This window comes from Trichoderma citrinoviride (genome assembly GCF_003025115.1).
Source record: "Trichoderma citrinoviride strain TUCIM 6016 unplaced genomic scaffold BBK36scaffold_3, whole genome shotgun sequence".
Taxonomy (NCBI): Eukaryota; Fungi; Ascomycota; class Sordariomycetes; order Hypocreales; family Hypocreaceae; genus Trichoderma; species Trichoderma citrinoviride.
In genome coordinates, this window is record NW_020194711.1 from 724,070 (window position 1) to 748,372 (window position 24,303).

Genomic DNA, 24,303 nt, shown 5'->3' on the forward strand with positions numbered 1-24,303 from the left:
TTACAGTTTGTGTTCCCTACCTAGTATATCTCCCCCCCGCGACGTCGCATTTTCCTCTCAGCCGCTTCATCTATCTCCAACCCGCTCAGCCATGCCCGAGACAACTTCTCTTCGGCAACCTGCAGATCTCGCGCCATCGTACAAACGACAACTCGGACAAATTGGAGTTTCCCCAATCGAGATCCCTTGGCCATGAGCCTCAGGAGCTGTTCGTGTCGCTGTCGTGCAGTCCCTCGGCATCGCGTCTAAGGTCCTGCAAAATGTGCTGCGTGGCCGGCGCTTAGAGTCTGGGGCGAACCCCTGGCCTGCGGCTTGCCACCCCTCTCAGAAGCGCTTCGTTCACCAGGTCCGGCTGCATCCCCAGGATGGTGGTGACCTGCAGTTGTCGCGCACGCGCGCTGGCCACTATTCGTATATATGCCCGATGAACCCACACGAATCCTCACAGCTGTAGTATCCAGACCTTCGTCGCGTGTCCCTCTCTTGGTTCTGTCCACTTCCCATCACCATCGGCCTTTGTATCGCTTCGTCTGACGACTGTGAAAAACATGGAGGAAATATATCAAAAGCTCAGCGTGGTCAACTTGTGGGAAGGCTTCTCCAACTCTGACGACACGTCCTTCCAAGTCATCGAGGCAAGGCACCAGCATGCCTCTGGCAAAATCAGCATCAACCGCAAGCTCGTCTACTTCAAAGAGCTGGACAGCTGGCTGGCCGAAGGAACGGAAGGAGACGATGGCGACACGAGCCAGTCTCTTGTGTTACGTCTTGCGCTGATAGGCTGCGACATCAAGCGCAAGCTTCTCAAATTGTCCAAAGATGTCCTGGACCCGCTGCTCGACGAGTTCAACCTGGAACTGGCCTACACGTACTCGCAAAGCTGCATCACAAATGTGTCTGCCATTCCTTCCAGGGGCCAACAGACATACTCGTTCTGCTATATGCCCAAGCTGGTTGCGGTCTGGTCTCAGAAGAGCTTCGCCAGAAACCGCTCGACTGATCGAGTACGACCAAATCTCACCCAGGGGCTTATACTGGTCGAGGAGTCCAATAAGGGATTCCTCTCCGACACGCTATGCTCGCCTTGGGATGCCCGACTCTACGCGAGCCCCATGTTCCCAGCCCTTCTGTTCAGCATGATCCTCAGCATGCAGGTCCACTTTGAGGAAGCAAAGATCAAGGTGAAACTGCGCGAGATCGAGGAACGTACAGGCCAGGACAGGATAGCCGCTCATAAACAAGAGGCAACGACGGAATCATACATCAAGCTGGCTGCCCAGGTGGATCGACATGCCGTCAAGCTCGCCAGCGTGAGCAGGAAAAGCAAAATGGCCGAAAAGACTTTGTCTTTCGTCTTGCAGAACACGCCGAACTCGGCCTTCGGGCCTTCGTTTGGATCTACACCACCCAACCCCAGTGAGCTTCTGAGGAGCCATGTGACTCTCTTGCAGGATAGATTGGCGATGCAGGCTGTCGATATAGAGTACACGCTGAGGCGTGTTCAGCTACAGATCAACACGGTAAGTTCTTGCAAGTGATCACTGTGGTCGGATAGCAGGCATAAGCTAACACCCGCAGCTCGCCGGTATCATTTCCCGAGACGACGTCAAGGCGAATCTCGACCTCGCAGAATCCCAGCACCGCGACTCCCTATCGATGAAGACACTCGCCATCGTCACCATGGTCTTCCTCCCAGGGAGCTTCATCTCCGCCCTCTTCTCCACGTCCATGTTCGACTGGGACAGCATCGACCCCGGCGCGGGCAGCATTGCGGTGCGGACGATGCCCCAGTTTGGGCTGTACTGGGCCATTACCGTGCCGCTCACCGTCGTCACCTTTCTGCTGTACTTTTTCTGGCTGCGGGTGATGAAGAGGCAGCGGGACCGCAGGAAGACGAGCTTTGATCAGCTTTCGGCGGAGGAGAAGGGCGAGGCGAGCGGGATTGGATTGGCCAAGCTGCGGAAAGAAGGCACTGAAGTCTCCAAGAAGTCGACCATGCCGTTTGGTAACTGGTAAGGAGGGATGTTCCGTGGGCTTGGTTCTTTTCTCCCTTTTTGCTTCAGCTTCTTTTTTCCATCTTATGTTGCTTCGACATGATTCCCAATTTTCTTTGTTAGTTATGATCTATCTACTGTTTGATACCTATATGATAGCTTTGAGGAGTACCTTAGATGACAATAATCGTTTAATGTCATGTCACGATCCGGCATGCGTCAGATGTCATGCCGAACTCGGCGTGAGATCGACGACGATCATCATAAATGAGTTCATTAGAGGGCAACTTTAGCTTTAGAAGCTCAAATAAAGTCATTCAGCTCCAATTCTTTGATGCTAAAATGTTTTGACCATTTCAAAATTCCCATCTTGTGGTGTCTCTCCACCTCCTTCAATGACGCACATCACCCGCCCTTGGAGGGGCCGACGGTTAGCATTACATAGGCAGTTCAGTTAGGCGCGGGCTCAAGCAGCTCTCAGCCACTAACAACAGCCTCGACCTGACCTTCAACATACCGGCGCAAATGGTCCCTCTCTCATGCACCGCCAATTCATGAGAAAACGTCCTTCTCGATCTATAAGCCGCAGCCGCAATTTGTTGGAATATTCGTGTTCGGCTCTCGCATATCCGCTGACTATGTCTATGCTCACCGCTTGATCGCGCCTGATCCCATCTACGAGGCCAGACTCCGGGCCTTGCGTCAGGCTCCCATCAGATGGCTTCTCATGCGCCCACAGGCGGCATCGTGCCCGCGCAGCTGGGCTTCCTCGCCATCTACAACCCGTCGCTGGGCCAGACGGACGAGACCATCGACGACCAGATCGTCTACTACGCCTCCGTGTCCACGCAGTCCTCCGGCCGCAGGCACCGCCGCCGCCGCGCGCGCACCAGCCGGCCGACGGACGGCATCTCCCAGGAGGAGCGCCACGAGCGGCTGCGCCAGATTGGGCTCGCGCAGGGCATGGTCAACTTCAGCCGCGGCTTCTCCGACGGCGCGCCGGTGGACGCCATCGAGACGGAGAAGTCGAGGGTGATTGCGCATGAGCTGGAGCCGGGATGGTGGATTCTTGCTGTGAGACATGCACACTTTGATGAAGGCGTCGCTCGGGTTTGCTAACTGAAAGCTTGCTGATAGAGCATCGACTTGAACAAAGTACCTCTGCCCCCGCGGCTGCCCACGAAGACGGGCGAGCAGCAGGAGGAGAGATACGAGTATTCCAGCCGCGAGATGAAGCCTTCTACGCTGCTGCTCACGGATCTCTTGCGGGCGCACAGCATCTTTCTCTTGCATCATGGCTCGTCGCTGAGCGCCTTGTTTGTTCGATACCGCCGAGTCAAGTTCATTGCGCTGCTCAGCCGCTACTGGGATCTGTTCCTCTCCACCTGGAATGTCATGCTGCACGGGAACCCAGCAAGGGACATGTTTGGCGGCATCAACCTGGCCGCGTCTGGTGAGCTCGGCGTCGGCGTCGGCGAGGAAGATCGTGGGAGCGGGGAGCGGGAGGTGCTCGAGGGCTTGGTGAGCAGAGTCGAGGGGCTTGTCGACCTTGTGGTCTCGAGGTTCGGGCCCGACGACGCTGAGTCAAATTCAGGCAAGTCGGATAAGGCTGGTGCAGAGCCATGGCTGGGAACTGGTAAAGAGCCCAGTGTCGAGGACGGCGCCATATTCCTCGGAACGGGAGCAGTGTCACGAAAGTCTCTACGAGATGTAGCACATTGGATGGAGGATCTATATACTTGGGGCGAGCACGCTTATGGCATCATTGAGAGCCCAACTTCAACGCGGCGCGCTCGAGGCAAGAAGTCGACATCGAAGGCGGCGGATCCAGCTGAGAGCCGGTCTCCTACAAAGGCAGATGCTGCAACGGAACCTGCGCGAGAAGCAGGCGAATCGGCGAGCGCTGCCCAAGATGCTCAGCCGAAACAAGAGGGGGGTGAGTCGACTGACACAACTCCCGACCACGACGCTGGAAGGCTCGACAAGATGGTCAGCTACTTGACCTTGGGATACGGGTCGTATTGGTCATTTCCTGGCAGCGGCGGCAACTCGGCAGAGGCAGCCGTCCAACAACCTGCCATCGGAGACAAGTCGCATGCCAGAAATGCATCGGAATCGCACGTCAAATCACCAAAGCAGCCGTCTTCCTTCGGTTCATCCGGCCACTTCTTGATCGGTCTGAAAGGCGACATTGAGGAAGATGTCCCAGCTGCTGGTACCGATGCTGAAGCGCTCATCGGTTCGGACGATGCCGAGGAAGAGGACGACAACAACTCCCGCACCGTTGTGCGCACTCTCCACGTCGAGCTTTCGAGCCACGCTGCCGAGCACCGGCCAGACGGCACCGTCAAGCGGGACTTTGAGAACGAAGCCAACCCGCTGACCCGGTCCCAGGCGGTGGGCGGCGTGCCCGCCGGCTACGACTCGCACGACGTCAACATGGCGGAGAAGCTCCGCGTCGTCGTCTACGTCAACAAGCCCTTCATCTTCACCTTTCTGTTCCGCCTCCGCACCGACTCGCTCGCCTGGGACACGCTCTACCGCTCCCTGCACTACCAGCTGGCGCCTCTGAGGAAGCCCCTGCTGGCATCGACCAGGTACCGTCCCGAGCGCCCCGTCGCCGGGCCTGTGTCGTCGCATGCCATCCAGGACCTCGTATGGGATCCGCCCTCGCTCACCGTCCACTCGTCGATCCCCAACATCCCGGACTTCTTCCCCGACGCGGCGGCCTCTCCTTGGTCGTCGTCGTCTGCCGCTTCATCATCTGCGCCCTCGTCGCCGGCGTGGTCCCGCGCGGATGCCGTAAGCACGCACCTGCATCTACTCAACATCTACGCCGCGACGCGCTCTCGTATCGCCGACGTCGAGCGCACCCAGAAGACGAACCGCGGGTGGTGGATCGTCTGGACCCGCGTCCTCCAGCGCAGCACCGCCGCGACGACCCCTTCCACCGCCACCACCACCACCACTGCCACGGCACCGCCGCCGCTATCCACCATCCACGAGACGGCCGCAGCATCCTCGTCATCCCTGAAAGTGCAGGCAGAAGACCATGGAGAAGAAGGAAACAACAACAACAACAACAAAGCCCCTTCGTCTCCTCCCCGCCCCTCCTCTTCCTCCTCCACCTCATCGTCATCACACTCGCCTCCTCCTGTCGTCGCCAAAGAAATCTTCCTCCTACGCCGCGCGAGCGATCACATTGGCTTCCGCATGGCGTCTTCCGACGAGGGCGCGTCCGGGGCCGGCGAGGGCATGGGGCGGCTGGCGCAGGGCATTGGCGTCGATACGAGGCGGTATGTCGAGGAGCTTCTGACGTTGCTGTGAAAGGTAAAGGCAAATGAAAAATGAGGCGCATTGTAGTTTAGAGCGGTTGACAGGGGGGTTCTTGTGCTGCTTGTCTGGTTCGTCTGGGGGTGGGTTGTTTTAATATTACTTGTATGCTTTCTTTTTTCTATGGGGGAGCGCCTATCGTCATCACAATTCACTTTGACGAGGCAGTATCCTGTCAAATGAATAAGTGAATGAATCATGATCTCTGATCTACGGCGATTTATTGCTTTGTGATCTGATTGGCATCCAAGGTAAATTGGCATTTGCTGCTAAGATTAAGAGTTCAATGCCATGCTTGCCGGTAGTGCCGTGTGACTCTCAGCAGCCTCTGAACTTCCACGGTACACCAAGCACCCAGTACGTTGGGGTTAGAATTGAGAAAGCAACGGATTTATCAATTAATCAATTTGATCAATCAATCAAGTCAATCAATCCGTCCAGTCGATCAACCAAGTCAAACCAAGCAAGTAATGCACGACACACGTATGGCAACTAATCGATTAAATCAATAACATAATAGCATCTAAAGGATATGTCATTCCACATTGTCTCCAAGACGAGAGGACATGTTCTATCAAATCTGTTCTATATGTACACAGAAAAAGATGCCATCCCTTGCGGGACGAGGCCTTAGTAAGAAGAGGTAAGAAGTAAATAGAAAAATCATTTTCCTGTTCCATATCGCATTCCGCATCCGCGCCAGGGATGGTAGAATCCAAAACAAACAAATTCAACGAGTGAAGGGTATAACGTGACATTTTTGTCATTTCCTGTCCTTGGAAACTTGGCCTTGTATGCGCGCTGCACATTGAGACAAGCCAACTGTTGCGAGGTGCATCAAAAGATGCAGCTACGACAGCAGACTCCACTTGCGAAGCAGCTTAGTTGAAAGACCAGCTGACGGGCTCACGGCCGCCGTCAAGGCTGCCGAAGAGCTCGAGGAAGACCTTCTCGCTGACGTCAATGTCATGGGGAGCGCAGCCCATGCACTTGTCCTTAACAGTAGCAGTAGTGGTCTTGCCGCCACCGCTGATGGTGATGGTCTTGCCGCACATGGCGTTGCCGTTGGACACGGCACCCATGAGGCCGACGGCGATGGCGACAACGTTCTCGGTCTGGTCCTTGCCGGTGTCGTCCCAGCCACAAGAGCCCAGGCCGATGGTGTAGTAGGTGATGTCACCAGAGTAGGTGCCGCCGGAGCTGCTGGAGCTGCTGCCGGTGTCGACGTTGGCCGGGGGAGCAGCCTGGGCGGAAGGCGAAGGCGAAGGCGAGGGAGAAGGAGAAGGAGAAGGAGAGGGAGAAGGCGAGGGAGTGGGAATCTCAACCGGAGGAGGAGGAGGGGGAGCGGCGGAAGTGGTCTGCACGACAGGAGGAGGCACGCTGACGACGACGGGAGCCTCAGAGGTGGTGGTCTGAGGAGGCGGCGGCGGGGGAGTGAAGACGGAGCTGCTGGCGGCCGCAGTGGTGGTCTCCGGGGGAGGAGGAGGAGCCTGGCTGGTGGAAGTGGCCGGCTCAGTGGTGGAGCTGGGCTCGAAGAACTCGCCGGCGGAGACGGAGAGGGTGGCAGAGGCCGTGGTCTCAGCGGGAGCGACAGAGGAGGTCTTGCCGTCCTGGACCCAGTAGGTGTAGGTGGAATCAACGACCTCGGTCACGTAGACGGTGTCGGTGTGCCACTCGGTCTCGGTGACGACGACATCGCGGGCCGCGTGCTGGTGAGCGTGGTGGCGGGCCGCGTGGGCGTGGTGGCCGTGGTGAGGCTTGGCGGCAGCAGCTGCGATGAGCAGAGCAGAGGCGACGGCGACGGACTTCATGGTTGCTGGTTGGGGTGCTGAAGCTGAAGGAGCGGTGGTGCTTGTGGTCTGGTGTTGACTGAGGGATGTTCTGTTCAACAGAGACAGCAGAGAGCAAGTGCCGTAGGGGCAAAGGTGCAAGTGCAAATGTTTCAAGGAACGTGGGTTGCAAGAGGAAGAAAACGAAGAGTCCTGCTCCGAGAGAGTGGGAAGAGATTGGACTTTGAGCAAGTCGGATTGCGTTGGGATGAAACAGGTCGAGCAGGGGGAGGGGGGGCCAGGCGGGTTTAATACTTAATGAGCCCGGGATGAATACGGAGCGCTAGAACAAGCTGTTGCCGGGGTGAGTGGGCCTTCAATTCCCCCTGGGCTGTCTCTTTTTCTCGCCCTCTCCGCTGGGCTCTTTGATTCCCATTTCTACTAGCGCTTCCCGGTTCGCGTGCTCAATCCAATGTGTGTCCACTCCCCCCTCGGAGCCATTCGCCGCCCATCCATCCATCCATCGAGACCAGAGCAGCCAGTGTGGGTGCGCTGCTGCACGGCACTGGGCGTGGGCGTTGAGTGAGTAAGCGTGAGCAGGTGGTGAGAGCATCCACACAGCACATGCATCTCAGCACTGATGGCGACGGAAAATAGTCGACCTAGGGCAAACGGGGCCACTGTCAACGGATCACAGCCGCGCCGCCCTGCTGGTGGCTGCCACGTCGCTGCTGGGCGCTGCCATTGGCCGCCAGGGGGGGCTAGCGCTGTATTACAGGGGGGCCAACAGCCTTTCGGGCGCTGCAGGGGCCGCCATCCGGACCCGTCCCAGCGTCGCAGTGCCAGCCAGGTACCCGGAGCGGCAGCCAATGGGCGCTGGGCGGTGCCTGAGGACCGGCGGGGCTGCTCCGAGCGCTGCAGCAGGATTGGGCTGGCGTGGGAAGCGGGCTTCCAATGGAAAACTCTGCGGAGCAGCGCATGCACGACTGCTCCAGTTGGCAAAACTCTCTCGCCATCGCGGTGGAGCCACGCGCGAGAGAAAAACGCCTTGCCGTGCAGGTTTTTCATTCTTGTTCGCTTTCCAGGTTTCCCTTCTAATTAGTCATGCTTGTTGTCTCCTTCATGCGCCTCGTCCTCGTACTGTACGGAGCAGCATCAACGGCACCTCCAGGCGTCTCCTGTGCTGCGTCCTCTCCTCGCGTCTCCCCTGCCCTGCCGACAGTGAGGGATATCTCTGCGTCTGCAGACCCGCTCCATCCACCTGGATCTTGACTTGACAGTGTGCCGTCCGGCTATCGAGATGCTGCTCCTCCTTTCCGTGGGGACAGCGACATCGACAGCGGGAAGCGCTTTGCGGTGCCGTGCGGCCTTTTTCCACGTCTCCTTCAAAGAATGAGTCGATCAGAGACTGCAGCACTTCACCATCAAATAAGGCCGTTTCGCGCCATTCGCGTGGACGGAGACGCCTCCACGTGCTTTGTCACTGCATTCCAACGCAAAGGGACCCCGAGTTACGTGTGCTCGGAGATTGAGGCGAGTCAGAGAAGATGAGCCCCTCTTTTCACTTCCAACACTGTGCTGCGTTCGAATGCGCTGTGCCCGACCTGCAGTAGTGTAGGGGCAGCGCACAGTATGAGGTTGATTGCGCTGCAAAAGCTGGCGTCGACGGGCCATGCTTTTTGCCCGTCTTCCATGTGCTTCCGACCACGCCGACCAAGGCACCCATATGCTCTAAAAATCGTGGCGGTTGACTCCTTTGCGCGTCGTGGCCTGTCGTCTAACTTCACCCATGTATCCACCGCATGGCCGCCAACCGGATGTCCATCTGCAGACAGTTATGGAACCGCTGCAACCTCGCTCTGGCCTGGGATTCGCTGGGAGCCTCGACTCTGCTTGTCAGTGGCAGTAGCACTACTGCCTCCTTGCAGGACCGAAAAGGCGAAAAGAAACAAGAAAAAGAGCAACGGGAAAACACGCAATGCAGTCGCCACAGGATCAAATTTTTCTTCTCATTCAGCTCAGACGCCGACGGCTCGCGTATGCTAGCCGCTTTGCCCTCCTCCCTCTGCTCTGTTCGCAGTCTCCAGGCGTGTGCTTTGGCAGCATGAACCTGGCCGAGATCGAGTCGCGCCAATCGTTAATCTCGCTCAGCAGTCGTAACTTGTTCCGCGGGCTCATTCCCCGCACATTGCTTGCCCTGTCGTACTCGTACGACTTGATACGAGGAGTATTACAAGCCGCAGTTGGAATTGGCTATTCATAGCAGCCCGCCCTTCCAGGGTTGTCAAGTCTCGCCTGTTGGCAATGCCGGTGAAAGTGCATGCAGGCTCCCTCCGGCGTCTTTTGCTGGATTGAGGGGCGTTGGTGCAACCATGGGCAGGTTTCGTCTTTCAGCGTCCTGCAGCGAAGCGCAAGGAACGGAGAGGGGTCACGTCCAGTCCCGGATATCCTTCTGTTGTCGTCGTCTGTGTGGTCAACTCATGATTTGTATTTCCTGGTTGGCTGCCGTGGCTCTCTTCTTGCTCGACGTGGTGCCACCTGACGTCCGCTTCCTAAATGTGAAGAGGAACAGCGACTCCCGCTGAAAGACGGGCCTGTCCTCGTCGAAAATCTCCTCGACCACAAAGGCCTTCTTGGCAGCCTTGACAAACTGCATGTCGGCGCGTCTCCTCTTCTTGAAGCAAAAGTACACCACCGCATGCTCGTTGAGTTCAAACAGGTCTTTGAGCGTCTGCATGAGCAGCGGAAAGGCCGGCTCAAAGTAGACGCACTCTGCCGCCAAGATCACGTCTGGTTTGTGCGCCACGACGGCCTCTGGTAATGGTTCGCCCCTGGAAGTTGTTTGCATCAGTCAACTTTGCCTCACTGAAACGTTAGAAACGAGCAACTAGTGGCAGGCAACGTAGCAACCGCCAAGAAACAGTGTACATGCGTCTCTTCACCAAGTTAAAGTGTGGCTTGGCAAGACGAACAAGGTCTCGACGTACCAGTCCAAGATCGAGGCCGTCGCCTTGCTCTCGAGCCTGTTCAGCTGAATATTGTGCCTCATCAGCTCCAGCATCACATCCTGGTCGGTCAAGATGAGTGGCGCCTGGAGGTCGCAGCCAGCCGCCACAGCCAATCCGACCAGCCCACCACCCGCGCCCAATTCCAGTCTGCATTGTTTGCACTGAGTCAGCAGTCATTCATTCCCTTGAGATTCAGCCTCTTGATTCATGTTTGCCGCGAGTGATAATATAGAGAAGAAAGAAACCGGCAATCTGTCGAATAGAGACGACGCCGACCAGTGGGAAACGGCCAACACAAGGAGGATTGTAACAATCAAGGGGACAGGTCTTCTCACATGCGCGCAGTCGAGAGTCTGTCTCTGTGATAGCGCAGCATGTGCTTTCCCAGCACCATGCCCGCAGGCCACGTCTGCCCTCCGCAGCCCGTCCGCACGTCCTCGCGGAGCTTGATGGGCTGTGCGAGGAGGCCCTCGAAGTCGATGCTTGTGTCGCCGGCCACTTTGGACGCGGGCAGGGAGACGAGGTCTTCCGTGATGCCCGCCACGGGGTCCAGGTCGGGCGACGAGCTGCGGCTGTCCATGTCGACGCTGGATGCTTGACGCTGTAGAATTAAGTACACGAGAAATAGAGACGACAGCAAAGCAGGAGAGAGAGACAGACAGACAGACAGAGAGAGAGAGAGAGGGAGAGAGAGAGAAAGAGAAAGAGGCGGATGAAAATGAAGTTCAATTATGACAGATATTATTATCAGATATCGATTCCCCCGCAGCTGCTCTCGTCCCTCTTTTTTGATAAGTGCTTGCCTTATCTGCGATGGCCCTAAGGTTGGTGTTTTTTTTCGCCGGTCACGAGAGTTTTGATTCCGAGGCAAAGACCCTCAATTGTTCCGGGTCGCTGACGTTGATACCTGCCACAATCGGGCATGAGGCTGACGACTTTACCATGTTGTAGCTCTGTTATTGTCATGATGGAGATTATAATACAGATCTCCTATTATTAAGGTAGAATCATACAATTCTCTTCAACAGCTTTATCAGGCATTACAGCACCATTCAATCGTCAGTTAATACTCGTACAACAGCCATCTTCCGCCATACCTTACTTATAGTCTTATACGACAGTCCCGTCTGCACGGCGAACCAAATGACGATAGGACACAAGGTAGCTCCTCAACTTCATTCAAACAGCGGAAAGATGTCAAGTCAAGTCAAGGGAGACTTTTGAAATACTACCTATATTCTTGCCCCTCAGTGTCTATAGAACCCCGCCCATTCTCAACATCAGCGAATAGTCCAGCCCCCCATTCTTCCGAGTGGCATCCCATCAATGTCTCACCCGCTCGAGGAGCACCTTTTCTTGACAAAGCTCTGGAATGCCACAGCCTCGCTCTGGTCTGTAAGTTAATTTTCGACCCTCACACACTATAGCAGATAGTACTTGAGAAATTATGCCCCTTCATGACTCCAACTTCTTCTGATGAAACATTTCGCCTCTCGTCGTAATGGAACCCAAATGGGTGCGCTGATGTGACTCTCTCTCTCTCTCTCTCTCGAGTGCTCGCCCTTGTTCGGCATTATTGGTACCCATCCCACTGCCGTGATGGCTTCACGGGGCAAGAGGGGTGGAATGAAGGGGGGGGCGCCCAACAGCTGTTCTCTTCGAGGTCTGCCACTCCCCAGCCATCCATCTAAGCCGGGTGACTTCAACATGGCCCTTTCTTTACCATCTGGACTACGACTTTGCCCTCTTCCCCCTCCTCTTCTCTTCTCTTCTCATCTATTCCTCATCTTTCATATCATCGTGTTTTGCTCAACCGTGAATACCCTCTTGGCTGCTCAAGCTGTGATCACCTATCCCGGCTTCCCGCCGCATGGGCTCCCTTCCGCGCTCTTTGAAGCCGTACAGCGCTGCTCCCAGCGCAATTCATCACCTATTCACAATGTCTTCTTCACACGCCCTCCTCGCCGCGCTCTCAACCCTCAGCCTCCTCCCATCCGCCTGGGCGAATCCCACAATCTCCTTCCCCTTCAACGCACAGCTCCCGCCCGTCGCCAGACCAAACCATGCCTTCTCATACTCCTTCTCGCCAAACACGTTTCGATCCGACTCCTCCAACATGACATACTCCCTCGGCGACCATCCCAGCTGGCTATCGATAGAGAGCGAGAGCAGGAGGCTCTACGGGACGCCCAAGGAAGAGGAGATCCCGCCCGGGGAAGTTGTGGGACAGGAGTTTGGGCTCGTTGCTACGGATGAGGCTGGGTCGACGACACTGAATGCCACGCTTGTCATTTCACGGAGACAGCCGCCATCGGTACATGTTCCAATATCGCAGCAGATGGACAACTTTGGGCAATTCTCGGCGCCGTCTTCCATCCTGTCATATCCTTCGACAGAGTTCCAGTACACCTTTGATCCGAATACATTTGTTGGTCACGGCACGAATCTCAACTACTACGCATCTTCAAACGACAGCACGCCTCTGCCGGCATGGATCAGGTTCAACGACAAGACATTGACATTCTCGGGAAGAACGCCCGCCTTTGAGTCGCTGGTCCAGCCTCCGCAGAAGTTCGACTTCAGCCTCGTTGCGTCGGACATTGTCGGCTTCTCGGGGACGTCCCTGTCCTTTGCGATTGTGGTGGGGAGCCACAAACTGACGACGGACGACCCAATTGTTCGACTGAATGCTACAAGAGGCGCAAAAGCCAGCTACGATGGTCTGGCCAAGGGCATCCAGCTAGACAACGAAGCCGTTCGACCCGGTTCCCTCGACGTGTCTGCAGAGGATATGCCGTCTTGGCTGACTCTTGATCCTAAAACGCTGCTTCTGGAGGGGACTCCGCGAGAGAACGACCGCTCAACAAACTTTACCATCGTCATCCGAGACTCTTTTGCCGATGCCCTCAGCGTCCTTGTCCAGGTCGACGTGGTAACGGAATTATTCCAATCGAACCTCGAAGACATCCAGATAGAGCCTGGTAAAGAATTCAACTTGGACCTGTCCGCCTACTTTCGCGATCCAAGTGATATCCAGCTCCATGTCGATACCGATCCCGAAGTAGGCTGGCTTCACGTCATAGGGCCCAAACTGTCGGGCACCGTCCCCAAGGCGGCAAGGGGCAAGTTCAACATGTCCATCAAGGCCGTTTCCCGAAGCACCGGCCTCACAGAGACACACAAGGCTCGCGCCGAATTCCTGACTCCCGACGAAGCAATCGACACGGCATCATCGCCATCCGGAGCAAAGCCTACCGGCCCAGCCAGCGCAAAGTCCGAAGACTCCCGCCGCCACCGCCTCGGCACAACCGACGTTCTGCTTGCAACCATCTTACCAGTTCTCTTCATTACGTTTGCCATCATGCTGCTTGTTTGCCTCATGCGCAGGCGGCGGCGGCACCGACAAACCTACATCTCCGCCAGCAAACACCGGCCCAAGATATCAGATCCAATACGCTTCACTCTACGCAACGACGAGTCAGATGCTGAGACAATCTTCCACGTGGAGGATACTGTTCGTTCAAAGGCGTCTAACGGGCGGCTAGTCAGGAAGGGCGACGGCATCTTTGCTGATGTTGCGTCACGCGTATCATCGAGGTCAAAGACATCGGGCACCTTGCATGACAGCTCCGTCCTGCGCGCTCCCCCGCGTCCACTGGCCTCGGGGGCTCGATCCGGAACGCCCAGGAGCGTGAGCCCCCTGACAGATGATGGGGATCACGGCTCTTGGTTCACTGTGGAGAGGGCAACGACCGGTGAAAAGAGTCACAAGTCATCAGAGAGCAACCAATCGGACACGACCCTACCTGAAGTCGCCCAGCCATATTTGCCTACATCCGGCTTCCTCTCAGAAGCAGGGGAGAGTGCGTTCAGGAGCGGGCTGGACCTCACTCTGCCGTCGTTGGAGGACCTGGCCAATATCCAACCGATGCCCCTAGTAATAAACAAACCATCAACACAGTCAGATACTAGCTCTGGGGCATTTTCAGCCATCACGTCGAGCTCAGCCGCACTGCCAAGCACCCTCGCCCTGATCCAGGAGCCTTTTGATCCAGATCTCGTCAGGCGAGCGCTAGAGCCAGCCAAGGAGCCTCTAATAGAGAAGCAGGCAGAGATCCAAGCAGCAGAGAAAGCCACAGAGCTGCAGCAGCCAGCCCAGGCACGTCTTCCGAGCCAGCAGTGGTTCAGCCGGGGCGGCTCCTCCTGGTTGGAAGCAGATTCCGGCAAGGGGGCCAAGAGCTTCCGCACAGATCCATCGTTTGGATCCAACGAGAACTGGCGCGTCGCCCCGGGGCGGCGAGATCCGAGCGTTGCTTACTTGGAGCTCGTGGACGAGACGCCCTTCCTGCCGTCGAGGACGGCATCGAGGATCAGCCTGGGCAAGCTGGGGCAGCTGGAGGAGCGGCGCAGCCTCGAGCTCATGTCGCCCAGCAAGTGGGGCGAGGACGAGCGGAAGAGCACGATACGGCCGATGCGGTCGACGAGCGCGATCTCGATTCTGAGCGACGGCGATGCGTCTGTGTTTGGCGAGAGGGAAGCGGTGGCGAAGGGCAAAACGGCGTGGAGGAGAGAGGATTCGGCTGCAAAGGTGTCGGAGAGGAGCTTCAAGATGTTTATATAAAGAGGAGCGGCTCCAGTGATTTTGATGGTTTTATCTCCTTCTGTTGGGACATGTTAGATACCAGGCAACTGTTCGTCTCGATGAAATGAATATCACATGAATGACGGATGTTGTAAAGTTGCAGGTTTATTGTTGCCACTCGATCCATTGATGTCATTGTGGGAGGTGCAGCCTAAGTACCTGTTTGGTAGTGCTCTTAATGCACTAAAAGCCAAGATTCAGTTCCCTGTGCCGGCCAAGTATCTCGCCGCGGCAGTCGCAGGTGCAGGTACTTTTTGAAGTAGCCATGGAGGGGTTCTCATTGAATCGAGGGGAAACCGCGGGGCTGCCGATTGGGACCCGACCTCCAAGGGACCTCGTGCACAGATACAGAAGCCGAAACCCTTGGATCAAGGCACTGAAGCCTCGCTGCCTGGGCCTCTAGACCCCTTGCGAGCATGGCATCTTCTCCGCGCTGCACTAGACTAAGCGCGACAAGGGAGAGGCATGCTCCGCATCCTGCTAACGACAAAATGGACAAGAAACGAGGCCGGGCGACAGGAAACAAGCAAAGCAGAGGCCCCCAACCTCAAGTCCCCTTTCCCGCTTGCAGGCAAACGCACAGGCGCCGTGAAAACTTGGTAGTGACTTGCTGACTGGCTGACTGGCTGCTAGCACGCATGCAGCAACCGCAGCTTCGCCACATCTGCCTATCTGGCCTATCATCGGCCCCGTCTGCCTGCCTAGCGACAAACGAGATAGAGGGAGGGCCAGTGGACGAAGAGACGGGAGCCTAGGCTGGAGAACTAGCTGTAGCACCTGCGGAGAAAAAAAAAATGACCTGAAAAAAAATTCAACTGCGCCGGAAAGGCCGTTGGGATTGCCAGAAGGTACAGCACTGCTAGCACCAAAAGGTGAGATAGACGAAGGGGACCTCGAAAAAAAAGCAAACTGTGGCGTTGACTGGCTGAGGTATCGCGGTACCCCGCTTCCTGCGAAGCCGATTTTGCGCTCTGCTCTGCTGGCATCACAAACCGAAAACCACCACACCCACGCACACACACCACACAACCCTCGATCCGCCTCGACGTCGTTGTTCCCCTTTTTTTTCCTTCTTTGCCCTTCTAACACGCTCCGTGCCCTATAGTCTTTCACAGCCTACGGTGCTCCTCTCGAGGTCTCCCGCCCTGAATCTCTCACGGATAGACACAAGACCGGTATCTTTGTCGTGCTGCTTGTCCCCTCCTCGACGCTTTCCCCCCTCGATCGCTTTCCGGCCCTCGTGAGACGTCGCAGCCATGGGCCAAACCCTCTCGGAGCCCGTTGTCGAAAAGGTGCGTGTCTGAGATGGGATGCCTCTCGTCGAGCGCCCGCTATTCCACCTCTTGCTTCGCCATACCGCCCTCGTCATTGCCCCTCAAGATACTCTGCTCTTCTCCTGTTTATGGCACTTGGCTGCTCTGCTGGCGGCATCTCGCGACTCATCAGCTGCACGGCCGATATCAAGACAAGACTTGCGTGGCCTTTGCTTTGCCAGCTTTGCTACGGCTCTTCCTATAGCTTTGCCCGCTCTCTCGCCACGATGGCTTCAAGTCAAGGCCGTCATCAAAGCCCACGCATGACCCCGCCGCGCACAGCTTGTCCATTTCCTTGCTCGTGCCTTGCCTCTCCATCTTGCCCAAGGCCAGCTTGGCGTCCCTTGGCTTTGAACTGCTCTCGCAGTTGCTGACATCCCTTCTTCTTCACAATCTAGACTTCCGAAAAGGGCGAAGATGACAGACTCATCTACGGCGTGTCCGCCATGCAAGGCTGGCGCATCAGCATGGAAGACGCTCACACGGCTGAGCTGAATCTGCCCCCACCTGACAACGACACCAAGACGCACCCCGACAGGCTGTCCTTTTTCGGAGTCTTTGACGGACACGGAGGAGACAAAGTAGCGTTATTCGCAGGCGAGAACATTCACAACATTGTTTTCAAGCAGGACAGCTTCAAAGCCGGTGATTATGCTCAGGGCCTCAAGGACGGCTTCCTCGCTACGGATCGGGCTATCCTCAACGGTACGCGACGCAATGATTCTCTGCCATATCCCTGATCTGCTTTGCGCTATTCGAGAGAGGGAGACGTTTGGCTTGCGCAACCCTTTTGGCTCCCTTTTTCCGTGCATCATCTTGCATTTATCCCTCATGAACCGGTTTCTGTGCTAACTATGATGTCCCGTTGTTTACAGACCCCAAATACGAAGAGGAGGTCTCTGGCTGCACTGCCTGTGTCACCCTGATTGCCGGCAACAAACTATATGTCGTACGTCATCCTACCCCACGACGGTTCATCGCGGCTCGAAATAACAATGTATACCTCGTGTAGGCCAACGCCGGTGACTCTCGAAGCGTGCTGGGCATCAAGGGACGAGCTAAACCCCTGTCCAACGACCACAAGCCTCAGCTTGAAAGTTTGTGCATCCATTAAGTCAGTATGTAGATGGGCAATACTGACTGCGTGCCCCTTGCCGTTTTACAGCGGAGAAGAACCGAATCACAGCCGCTGGCGGTTTCGTCGACTTTGGCCGAGTCAACGGCAATCTGGCGCTGTCGCGTGCCATTGGCGACTTCGAATTCAAGAAGAGCGCCGAGCTTTCCCCCGAAAACCAGATCGTTACCGCCTTTCCCGATGTCGAAGTGCACGAGCTTACGGAGGAAGACGAGTTCCTTGTGATTGCCTGTGACGGTGAGTGAGATTCGGCAAACATGGAAGAAAAGGGGCATGGGTGTATTGGGGCCTTTCGACTGATGCTTTTGATTGTGGTTAGGCATCTGGGATTGCCAATCCTCCCAGGCCGTTATCGAGTTTGTGCGACGAGGCATCGCTGCCAAGCAGGACCTCGACAAGATCTGCGAGAACATGATGGACAACTGCCTGGCGTCCAACTCAGAAACGGGTGGTGTCGGCTGCGACAACATGACCATGGTCATCATCGGCTTCTTGCACGGCAAGACCAAGGAGGAGTGGTATGACGAAATTGCCAAGAGAGTGGCCAATGGAGACGGCCCCTGTGCCCCCCCGGAATATGGTACGAGCGAGCCGTTCCCCTGCTTCTCACAAGCACGCATAGACGCGGAGCTAAAAGACTGACTGCATCTTGTTTGCCCCCCCTCAGCCGAGTTCCGCGGTCCCGGCGTCCACCACAACTACGAAGACAGCGACAGCGGTTACGACGTCGACGCCGACAGCGGCGGCAAGTTTAGCCTTGCGGGATCCCGGGGTCGCATCATCTTCCTTGGCGATGGCACCGAAGTCTTGACGGGCTCTGACGACACGGAGATGTTTGATAACGCTGACGAGGACAAGGACCTTGCGAGCCAGGTGCCCAAGAGCTCCGGCAAGACCGATGCGAAGGAGGAGACAGAGGCCAAGCCGGCACCCGAGGCAGAGTCCAAACCTGCGGAAGGGTCGGAGAAGAAGCAAGACGAAAAGACACCCGAGGAGAGTAAGAAGGATTAGGTGGTCCTCTTGAATTCTTTGGGCTCGTCTCCTTGAAAGCCTGCACTGGTGTTGTTGAAGGCGCGGCGCTTGTGTATGTGTGGCATAATTCTTTCTTCGTCGCCGCTGCTCAAAACCCAGGCGTGAGGGCATCTTTAAAGCAAAGGGAGAGAGGCGGGAAGGGGCTCGGGGACGTTTCGAAACGTCGGGAGACAAAGGCAGAGAGAGAGAGAGCGTAGGGGCGGTTTAGACATTGAGTGTTCCTTGTTACACGGTTTCTTCTTCTATCGTCGTTGATACTCGGTGTACCGGTGGTATAATATTTGGATCAAAGGAGAGTTGGGTCTTTTGCAGCAGCATCATGCATGGTCTTCGGTTTTGACGCCTCCCCTTTTTCCCCTACTCGGATCTTAACGTCTCCTTTCTGCCTCCCTCTTTGCTTTCCTTTTATCTTTACTTTCATTTCTTTTCTTGTTTCTTATCTGTTCCAGGACCCAGTATATCACTTCTGATACCCAGCAAACCTTGTCCAACTATGGCCGCTCGCATGAATCAACCCTGGGTGACATTGGTGATGTATACTGATGATGTATATTTATCTGTTCGTGTCCTGCCCTGCATTCTAGGCTATGCTATGAATTGGAGCGTCGGGCTGTCAATCCAAATTGGCAAAGCGGATGCATCGCGAAAAAACGGTGGCTGAAGGAAGTTTGGGGGGGGGAGCTACGTATAGGATTTTTCTTAGGTAGCAAGTTCGGAAGATACGGCGTATAGATGGGGCGCTTTTTTGTTAGGAATTGAAATCTATATTGTTACAATAACGCGAAGATCCAATCAGGTAAGCTAGTATACAAAGGTGCTGGCTGGTTTCATAATAATCCCATGATAGGTTCATACCATAACCATACCCCATGTCGGCCCAAACATCGACCGCCCCTGTTTTGTCATTGAAGTTTTTACCTTTGAAGTTTTTACCTCTGAATAGGAGGAGCTTGTCAAATGCTGTCCTTTACATCTTTCCCACCGCTAAAGTTCCTTCTTGACATGTCGATCGAACCACTCCCGAGCCTTCATCTCCTTCTCCTCATCCCACCTCTTCACCATCGTCCGCGGATCAAAGTGCCACGTCAAAAACACATTCACCGGCTTCTTCTCGTCCCCTTCCTCCTCCTGTATCCTCTCCATCCGCAGGGCCATGTCCTGCTTCGCGTCGTGCGCCCCTTCATACGTGAAATTCTCCGGAAACGCGCGCCTCAGCTGCAGCGGCCGGTCCCTCGTCCTCTGCGCGAGGTCGAGCACCTTTGCGAGGGGCTTGGACGGCTTGTAGCCCTCGCAGGCCGTGTTGATGGCCCACTCCACGCGGGAGACGACGCGGGAGATGCCCTGGGCCTTGTTCTCCATGAGGAGGCGGCCCATGTCCTTGGTCATGATGAAGGGCCTGTGGTCCAGCCAGAAGGCGTCCTTGGCGTGGCCGAGGAGGAGGCGGCGGAGGATGACGCGCGTGACGTCCCGCAGCTTGTACTCGAGCGCGGCGTAGAAGACGGCCACGCCGAGGGCGTGCGGGAGGTGGAGGCGGATGGCCAGGCGGATCACGTACTGGTACGTCAGGTGGTCCGCCTCGCAGCCCGACTCGTGCAGCTTCGTGAGCGCCCAGACGGCCGTGTCCCAGTCCTTGTAGACTAAACACTTTTCGAGCACCAGGTTGATGGTGTCGGTGCCCACCTTGCGGCCGTCCTCGGACTGCTTCTCGATGAGGCCGCGGAAGTCGTCGAAGCGGCGGTGGGAACGCTCGTGGAAGCGGAAGAACTCGGTCAGGATGCTGTTCATGGCGTCCGTGGTGAACCAGTCGTCCCCGTAGCGCGACTTTTGCTCCGCCATGAAGGCGTCCAGTCGCTTGCCGGAGCGAAACGCAACGTAGGCGTCGTGCGTGGCCATGATCCGGGCGATTCCTCGGCGGGTGGCCGGGTCCTTGAACAGCCCGAGGTCGTACATGGCAACAATGATTTGCCTCCTTTCCATCTCCTTTTCGACGAGCTCGAGGAACAACAGCCACGTCCGGGCATTGGGCTGGAAGTAGCGCTGCTGCATCTTGAGGAGCAGCTTATGGAAGAAGGCAACGTCGCGCTTGGTGACGTAGCCCTCGAGCATGATGTTGTAGGCCTCGGTGTCCAGGGGTATGCCCCATTCCTCGGCCAGAGTCAGCAGCCGATCTGCGTCGGCTCGGTGGCCGCCTTTATGCGCCATGAACGACATGGCCATCTTGAGGATCGACGGCGTGATGCAGGCCTTGGCGTCTTCATCGGTGAGCGCGGCCATGATGAGCTGGACCCTGATGCCGTCCGTGTCGACAAAGGTGCCGTCCTTCTCCGGCTTTGCATAATAGCGCAGGGCGAGGTGCGGACGAAGCCGACCGCAGACAAGCATCCTGATGTACCCGTCGAGGTTCTCCATCGTCCACATCTCCGGCCTGGGCGCCTCCTCGTACGGCGTGTCGATCCAGTACGTCTGGTACTCTTGATGCACCCAGATGTTGTCCTGCTTGTCGTCGGGGATGAGCGAGCCCCCGTCCGCCGCGCCCTCGATGCCCGGCCAGAGGCGCTGCACCTCGTACCCAAAGGCCGCGACCTCGCCGAGCTTGTAGACCTCGACGTCCTTGCACGCGGCCACCAGCTCCTCAGCGGCGTTGGCCAGCACCGAGCTCTTCCCCCGCAGGATGATGGCGGAGGGGTCCTGGTGGTCCGACGAGACGCGCAGCTTGGCCAGCAGCCCCGTCGTCGAGTCCACAAACTCAATCTTCTTGCTCCCCAGCTCCAGCGCCCACGACTTGGGCAGGACGATGCGCATGGCGGCCATGCTCGACGGCTCGCTCCGCCTCGTCATCATCCTCTTGAGCAGGTTGAACGTCTCGCTCCAGTCCGGGATGCCGTGGCCAAAGTGCCGCCAGATCTCGTCGAACGCGACCTGCACCCTCGCCACCTGCAGCGCGTGCGTCCTGCTCTCCTTGGCGGCATATGCCGACGGATAGTCGCGCACCGTGGGCACGTACGGCGAGGCCAGCTTCCGCTCTGCGTCCCGCAGCCGCGCCGGGCTCCTGTCCGTGAAGGCCTGTCTGAACATGCGGTTCCGGGCCTTCTTGGCGCGCGCTGCTTCTGCCGCCGCCTCTTGTGCAGGCGATGTCAGTTCGTCAGAGAAGCCTGTCTCAGCTTCTGCTCCTGCCTCTGCTTCTGCTTCTGCTTCTGCTTCCGCTCCGCCAACCCGCGGTCCCTCGGCAGGGGATTCACTCGTCAGGGCCGCCGAAGACGCAAGGCGCCGGCTCGAGGCCAGGGCAAGAGACGCCGCGGAGGAACGCCATGGCAGCGGGCGAGGCGGACAGAAAGCAGGTGTGCCGATGAGTTTGAGTTGGGACCGAGTCCTCCAAATCGACTTGATCCCTAAGAACATTGGTCATGAGGTGCGCATTGTTGTTTGCTTTACATCGGGGCAAGAGGAGCGAGCGGGAGATTCGCAGCGGTACAGATCGGGAACTGCACGGCCGATAAAGCACCGATAAGAGATTTTCCATTGGCCCTTTGCCTCTTTGGCTTCTGAAGGCGGTCACGTGCGAGCAGCTTGTTACTACCTAGTACAGGTAAGGTACAGCCACAGTGAAGATGCCTCAGATGCTAACCTAAGGTACAGCTGCGCATCAGCTTTCAAAGTGATGTGATTTTGAGAAAAATTATTTGCTTGCATGGCAGAGAGCCAGTATTCTACTATTCTAGAACACCCGTAATGTGCTACTACCTGGAATCTAATCGCCATATGCTGCGCTCCTTTGTTTGCAAGTAGATACTCCGGCAGTGACTAAGTATATCAAACACCATCGTGCCCCCGACCTTTCCACAAGTAACGCCAGTTCACCGATATCATTCCATACGACCCGTGCCGTAGCTCTCAAACCATGCGTGCGTAAAACCAGGCCCGCCTCTTTCTTAAAAAACAAAGGGTATATGTACAGACCTGCCCAGTCTCAACTCTGCGGCATCTTGCCGTTCCGGGGAGGCTCTGGAGCACTCTTATCCAGGCCCTGCCACGCATCGGTTCCCAGCCCCTCGCAAGAGTCAACCACGTCTCGCAGCTCTCCGCTCTCGGCCATCTGCTTAACATCGCTCCAGTAGGCCAGCTTGCAGACCTCCTCTTCAGCGTGCTTGGTCGCAGCATCGAGGGCCTCCTTGCGTCGCTTCAGTTCCGGGCTCTTGTCCTCTTCCCACGCCTTGGCAATCTCATCATGCTTCTGCATGAGGTACGACAGCAGCTGCCTGCGCGATTGCTGAAAGACGAAGAGAGACATTATCTCGTGCATCTTGTGCTGCAGCTCTGAGAGGTCTATGGCGTGTTCGACGTAGTTCTCGATGGCCTCCCACTTCTCTCGGTCAATCCTGGCAGAGCGGAGGGCCTGAAGAAGCATGTCCATGTCCTCAATGTCCGGCCGCTCCCGTTCGTGCCCAGCAGATGATGCCTGCGTCAGACTGACCTTGCTCGGGACCCTGCTTGGGACCCTGCTACCGGCCACACTGCCAGGCAAAGGAGGTCCGAGAACGGATGCCGGGCGAATCTTGAAATAGTCCACTCCCGCAAGCAAGTTTGGATCGGCGGGCAAGTCTTCAGGTCGCCTCCTTGCTCTCATGCGGATCCAAGCACGGCGCCTGACAAACGAGTTCCACCATGTTGGCCCATGCCAGGAGAAGGGCCTCTGAAAGGCAAAAGAATACTCCCAGCCGCCTTCATCCATGCCGTCTTGGTGGTTGATGCGCCATTCGGGCCATACCCACTCCCATGAAGGATCGGGAACTTGCGCCGTATGAATGTCCGTGGGGGATGGATGGTGGTATGCGTTGGCTGCACAGTAACTGGTCAGTCCTCTTTGATTCGTATGCATCGGCCGTTATCGTGCGCTGTCACTTACTCCAGGGGGTGGGATCAAGGCAACCGAGGGCTGCGCTGGAAAACAAGGGAATGCCACACATGAACCCTCCTCTTTCATTTTCGTAGAGAATGTCTATGGCCGTTTCTGGCTTCTCCCTCGACTTTGGCCTTGAGCGGGCATCCCAGTTCGACGTGTGCTGCGAATTCTCGACGCTTGGCGCTGCAACAGAGAGTCAGCCTACTGCTCTCTGTGATCCAGACACAATCTCAACCTACCCCGAATCTCAATCGACGGCCTCACGCTAGAATGCGACTGGCCTAATTCGCTTGTAGTCTCCAATGCGGTTGCCTGGTATGTCGTAGCGCCATCTTTCCCCTTTGATGCACTCGGATGTAGATGAGCGTGATCTCGGCGCTCCGTCTCGCGACCGTCTGGCGGCTGCTGCTCCTGGCCTTGCTCCGTCTCCGGCTCTCCATCGGAGGAGAGCAGGCGCGTCGAGGTGTTCGTGGGAACCAGGTCTCCGCCTACAGACACGGAGCTCGTGGCTCGCAGCGACTGGGCCGCTTCGTCGTCCGTGATTGTGATCTCGTGGTCATAGTCGCCCGGCTGCAGGTTTGCCGTGCGGCGAGAGCCGTGCATTTTGCTCGCCGTCGTCAGCAAGTCATGAGGCTGTCGTAGCGACTGTAAGTGGCCACGGTTGTTCGAATCAAAGAGCGGATATGGTGCGCGGTTGCGGTATCTGGCCAAAGGGAAGAGCGTATGGGATGGATCGAAAGTGGACGGCTGAAGGGATTCGATTTCACGTCACCGACTAACAACAGCTTGAGAGGCCTGCAAGAGAAGAGCCACGATGCATCACCTTGGCGCTTCAAGCATTCATTGGGCCGTCCAGAATCCAGGGGAAGAGGGACCGGGAGGGACAATCTCCAGCACGAAGAAACCAGGAACGCTCCACAAGGAGAGAAGCAAGAGGGAGACCTTTTGTTGTATGTGTAGGTATGGATGTAAAAGGAGGGAAAAGCACGGGGCGGCTGAAGGAAACAAGTTGTTTTACTGCTTTGGGCCACCCATGGCGCGACTGGGTGGGGGGAGGGAGACGCTGCGATTACCTATGTAGATGGTAAGGCAGGTAGATGGAACAGCCCAATGCATGTCATCTGTGATATTGCACGTGCTATACCAACTACATAGTCCAAGCAAGTAGAAAAGGTGG

At 56.7% G+C, this 24,303-nt stretch overlaps 7 protein-coding genes across 7 annotated transcripts; 4 read left to right on the top strand and 3 right to left on the bottom strand.

Annotated features, from left to right (window-relative positions):
• Nucleotides 1-548: 548 nt before the first annotated feature.
• Nucleotides 549-2,016, top strand: BBK36DRAFT_1138745 (hypothetical protein; the record flags this gene model as incomplete). The annotated part of the gene is made up of 2 exons (XM_024893262.1): nucleotides 549-1,520; nucleotides 1,579-2,016. The coding sequence occupies 2 exons, from the start codon at nucleotides 549-551 to the stop codon at nucleotides 2,014-2,016; spliced, it is 1,410 nt and encodes a 469-aa protein (XP_024751963.1).
• Nucleotides 2,017-2,703: 687 nt separating this feature from the next.
• On the top strand, nucleotides 2,704-5,322 carry BBK36DRAFT_1134511 (hypothetical protein; the record flags this gene model as incomplete). Its single annotated transcript, XM_024892335.1, has 2 exons — nucleotides 2,704-3,068; nucleotides 3,132-5,322. The coding sequence occupies exons 1-2, from the start codon at nucleotides 2,712-2,714 to the stop codon at nucleotides 5,319-5,321; spliced, it is 2,547 nt and encodes an 848-aa protein (XP_024751964.1). The 5' UTR covers nucleotides 2,704-2,711.
• Nucleotides 5,323-5,985: 663 nt separating this feature from the next.
• On the bottom strand, nucleotides 5,986-7,138 carry BBK36DRAFT_1134512 (hypothetical protein; the record flags this gene model as incomplete). The annotated part of the gene is given in 3 exon segments (XM_024892336.1): nucleotides 5,986-6,092; nucleotides 6,182-6,185; nucleotides 6,203-7,138. 1 exon segment carries the CDS (start codon nucleotides 7,136-7,138, stop codon nucleotides 6,209-6,211), a length of 930 nt encoding a protein of 309 aa, XP_024751965.1. The 3' UTR covers nucleotides 5,986-6,092; nucleotides 6,182-6,185; nucleotides 6,203-6,208.
• A 2,431-nt stretch (nucleotides 7,139-9,569) lies between these two features.
• Nucleotides 9,570-10,684, bottom strand: BBK36DRAFT_1191405 (hypothetical protein; the record flags this gene model as incomplete). The annotated part of the gene is made up of 3 exons (XM_024896716.1): nucleotides 9,570-9,927; nucleotides 10,084-10,251; nucleotides 10,440-10,684. The coding sequence occupies 3 exons, from the start codon at nucleotides 10,682-10,684 to the stop codon at nucleotides 9,570-9,572; spliced, it is 771 nt and encodes a 256-aa protein (XP_024751966.1).
• A 1,359-nt stretch (nucleotides 10,685-12,043) lies between these two features.
• BBK36DRAFT_1112434 (hypothetical protein) lies at nucleotides 12,044-14,725 on the top strand (the record flags this gene model as incomplete). The annotated part of the gene is made up of 1 exon (XM_024889804.1): nucleotides 12,044-14,725. The coding sequence occupies one exon, from the start codon at nucleotides 12,044-12,046 to the stop codon at nucleotides 14,723-14,725; it is 2,682 nt and encodes an 893-aa protein (XP_024751967.1).
• A 1,277-nt stretch (nucleotides 14,726-16,002) lies between these two features.
• BBK36DRAFT_1207481 (putative serine/threonine phosphatase 2C ptc2) lies at nucleotides 16,003-18,205 on the top strand (the record flags this gene model as incomplete). The annotated part of the gene is made up of 7 exons (XM_024897409.1): nucleotides 16,003-16,038; nucleotides 16,458-16,764; nucleotides 16,935-17,008; nucleotides 17,072-17,156; nucleotides 17,225-17,431; nucleotides 17,514-17,774; nucleotides 17,862-18,205. 7 exons carry the CDS (start codon nucleotides 16,003-16,005, stop codon nucleotides 18,203-18,205), a joined length of 1,314 nt encoding a protein of 437 aa, XP_024751968.1.
• Nucleotides 18,206-19,210: 1,005 nt separating this feature from the next.
• BBK36DRAFT_154006 (hypothetical protein) lies at nucleotides 19,211-23,760 on the bottom strand (the record flags this gene model as incomplete). Its single annotated transcript, XM_024897624.1, has 4 exons — nucleotides 23,366-23,760; nucleotides 23,130-23,309; nucleotides 22,199-23,062; nucleotides 19,211-21,345 (listed from the first exon to the last, which is right to left on the bottom strand). The coding sequence occupies exons 1-4, from the start codon at nucleotides 23,727-23,729 to the stop codon at nucleotides 19,211-19,213; spliced, it is 3,543 nt and encodes a 1,180-aa protein (XP_024751969.1). The 5' UTR covers nucleotides 23,730-23,760.
• Nucleotides 23,761-24,303: the final 543 nt, after the last annotated feature.